Source organism: Lipotes vexillifer, unplaced genomic scaffold, assembly GCF_000442215.2.
Source record: "Lipotes vexillifer unplaced genomic scaffold, Lipotes_vexillifer_v1.1 scaffold571, whole genome shotgun sequence".
Classification (NCBI taxonomy): Eukaryota; Metazoa; Chordata; class Mammalia; order Artiodactyla; family Lipotidae; genus Lipotes; species Lipotes vexillifer.
Genome location: NW_006790468.1, coordinates 1,677,321 through 1,679,932, shown reverse-complemented (window position 1 = coordinate 1,679,932; position 2,612 = coordinate 1,677,321). Strand labels below are relative to the sequence as shown.

Here is a 2,612-nt window from a genome sequence, read left to right as displayed (position 1 = left end):
AGGATACCAACCCATCCTATACTTGCATGTGAGATGAAATGAGATAATGTGAGATACTATATGTACAAATGCTTCATAAATTGTAAGACATCATACAAACAATAATGAATACAGTCTCCCTTGCCCTGATCAGTGATTGGTCCATTTCTAACGACCCTTAGCTTTTGACTGTTATTTCTAATACCTGAGCCAGACCCGTCTGCCCTGTCCGTCCTATCAGGAGTTCACATTTTGATAGCCTATCCACCAGTTCCTCTGTTTTAGGTAGCTGCAACCGGTCAGCCTAACGCTTTTCCGATGCCCGGACAACCTTTACGTGGCACATTGGAGATGGTTCTTGATGTAGTGGAGAGCCAGCCTGAACTAGACCTGAGCTTTGGTGCTGGTCCAGTATACGTTGTAGCTCTTCTCCAGGGCTGCCAGCTCTGGGTCCGCCACTGGATAACACGGCTGGTGACCTACAATCACATTTGAGCGGGACGCCACGAGCAGACTCCCGAGCCCATCAGTAAAGAACTATGAGTGAGCCACTAGCTGCAGGCGGGGGTCGAAGCCAACTCTTTGGAGCCATTCTGTGTGGGCTAGAAAGAAGCTGACAGCACCACTGGTCACCACGCATCTGGGGAAGCTGTCCAGGGGCCGGAAAGATCCTGACCGCCAGGGGATACAGTCCCCATTCTCACTGCGCTCCAGAAACAGCTTAAACTGGAACACGTTTCCAAGCACACTGAATGCCTACCACGTCCAGTTCCGTCTTCTCTAGGACATCCACCAGCACCTCAATCTTGGTCTTGTTGTTGAAGAGAAAGTCATCGTTCACCCAGAGGACGTATTTGGTGGTGACCTGAGATATGGCCAGGTTCCTACCAGCAAACCAACCCTTTCCGTAAGGCATGGTGTAATATTCCACGTGGCTGTTATTAATTTTCAGGGGCTCCTTGCTGTCATCAGCCACAATCACGGCCAAGTCTGGGTAATACTCACGAACGCTCTGGAGCATGGTCATGAGCTTGTGGAGATGGAGGAAAGTTTTGGTGGCAATGCTCACCATGTCTCTGAGCTTCCTCTCTGGTCCAGGGTCATATAACTTGGGCATAACAGGAAGGTGGATGGTCACTGGAAACTTGGCCACTGAGGACTTGGACTCCAGACTCATCACATCCACCCTGCAGTGCTGGTACTCTGTGCTTGTGTATGTCACATGCTGGACTATGAAATTCAAAAGCTTCCGGTTACTGGTCGAAGGGGTCAGCTGCTTCTGGCCTCTGCCCTGCAGCACACTGTCTGGGATGTCAGCAAGGGTGTCCAGTGTCCCCAGAGAAGCTGTTGGGGTGACCTCACAGAAGGGAGCATCTGGTCCTTCAAACTGGAGACCCGCATGAAGTCATCCCGAAACCCGCCGTCTCGCACATTCCAGGCTGATGGAGCTGGGCAGCCACCCCGCCGATTGTCCAGCCCTTGGCACCCTAGTAGTCAGTTTAGTAGTCAGTCAAGGTTTAGGTTAAAAGCAAAGAAAGGTTTCTTCCCCTACCCATAGAGGAAAGGGGCTCTTCCTGGCCTGAGGGAGTGCCAGCAGCCCAGGCCTTGCCTCTGCTCTCTGTCCCAGTTTGGGGACTGACCACTGCTCACCACTGCCCTTCTTACATACCACCTACTCAGAGTCTGGCAAACCCTAAACTTTGGCCATAAAGGCCACATTCTGATGGCCGTGCTATGCTGAAGCTGGCTCGTCCCGCCCCCTGACAGCCTGTTGTTAAATATTCAGGAAACTTGCTAGTCATGTGTTTAAAGGTTGGTATTATGAAACTGACTGTGGTGGGAACATTTATACCACGGAAATCAGCAAATGCCAAATGCCACACATCAGGGACTTTTTTTTCCTAGAAAGATAGTTCATCAGCACATCACTGCTCGCCAGAGAGAATCACTCTGACTTCAATAAGACCTCAGGACTGGGACTTCCCTGGTGGCACAGTGGTTAAGAATCTGCCTGCCAATTCAGGGGATACGGGTTCGAGCCCTGGTCCGGGAAGATCCCACATGCCGCAAAGCAATTAAGCCCGTGAGCCACAATTACTGAGCCTGCGCTCTAGAACCCACGAGCCACAACTACTGAGCCCATGTGCCACAACTAATGAAGGCCACGCACCTAGAGCCCGTGCTCCACAAGAGAAGCCACCGCAATAAGCCCGCGCACTGCAACAAAGAGTAGACCCCGCTCGCCGCAACTAGAGAAAGCCCGCACGCAGCAACAAAGACCCAATGCAGCCAAAAATAATAAATAAATTTATTTAAAAAAAAAGAGAGACCTCAGACTTTGTGAGCAGAGGGGATTTCTCTCAGGATTCATGGTGCATACAACAGAACCCAATTCTGGTAAGCAGACATGGGATTTTGGGGATGGATGTCAGATAGCTTACAGAATCCATAGGAAATCTGGAGAATCAGAATCAGGAAACAGGCTGGAACTGAGCATGTGCCAGACCAGGCCACCATGTGGCTGGATGCTCGCGTCTCAGTTCCCCTTCGGCCAGAGAGAAGTCTAAATGCACCTGCTCCTTGACAGCCCTTGCTCTGGCTCTGAATGGGTGCATGTGATTGGCTGACTTTAG

The 2,612-nt window shown here is 50.9% G+C and overlaps 1 protein-coding gene across 1 annotated transcript; it reads right to left on the bottom strand.

Moving 5' to 3' along the window:
- Positions 1 to 312: 312 nt before the first annotated feature.
- On the bottom strand, positions 313 to 1,381 carry LOC103075479 (beta-1,4 N-acetylgalactosaminyltransferase 2-like; the record flags this gene model as incomplete). The annotated part of the gene is given in 2 exon segments (XM_082931308.1): positions 313 to 732; positions 734 to 1,381. Coding segments are annotated over 2 exon segments (1,068 nt in total), but the record flags the coding sequence as incomplete, so codon positions are not given.
- Between the last annotated feature and the right edge of the window lie 1,231 nt (positions 1,382 to 2,612).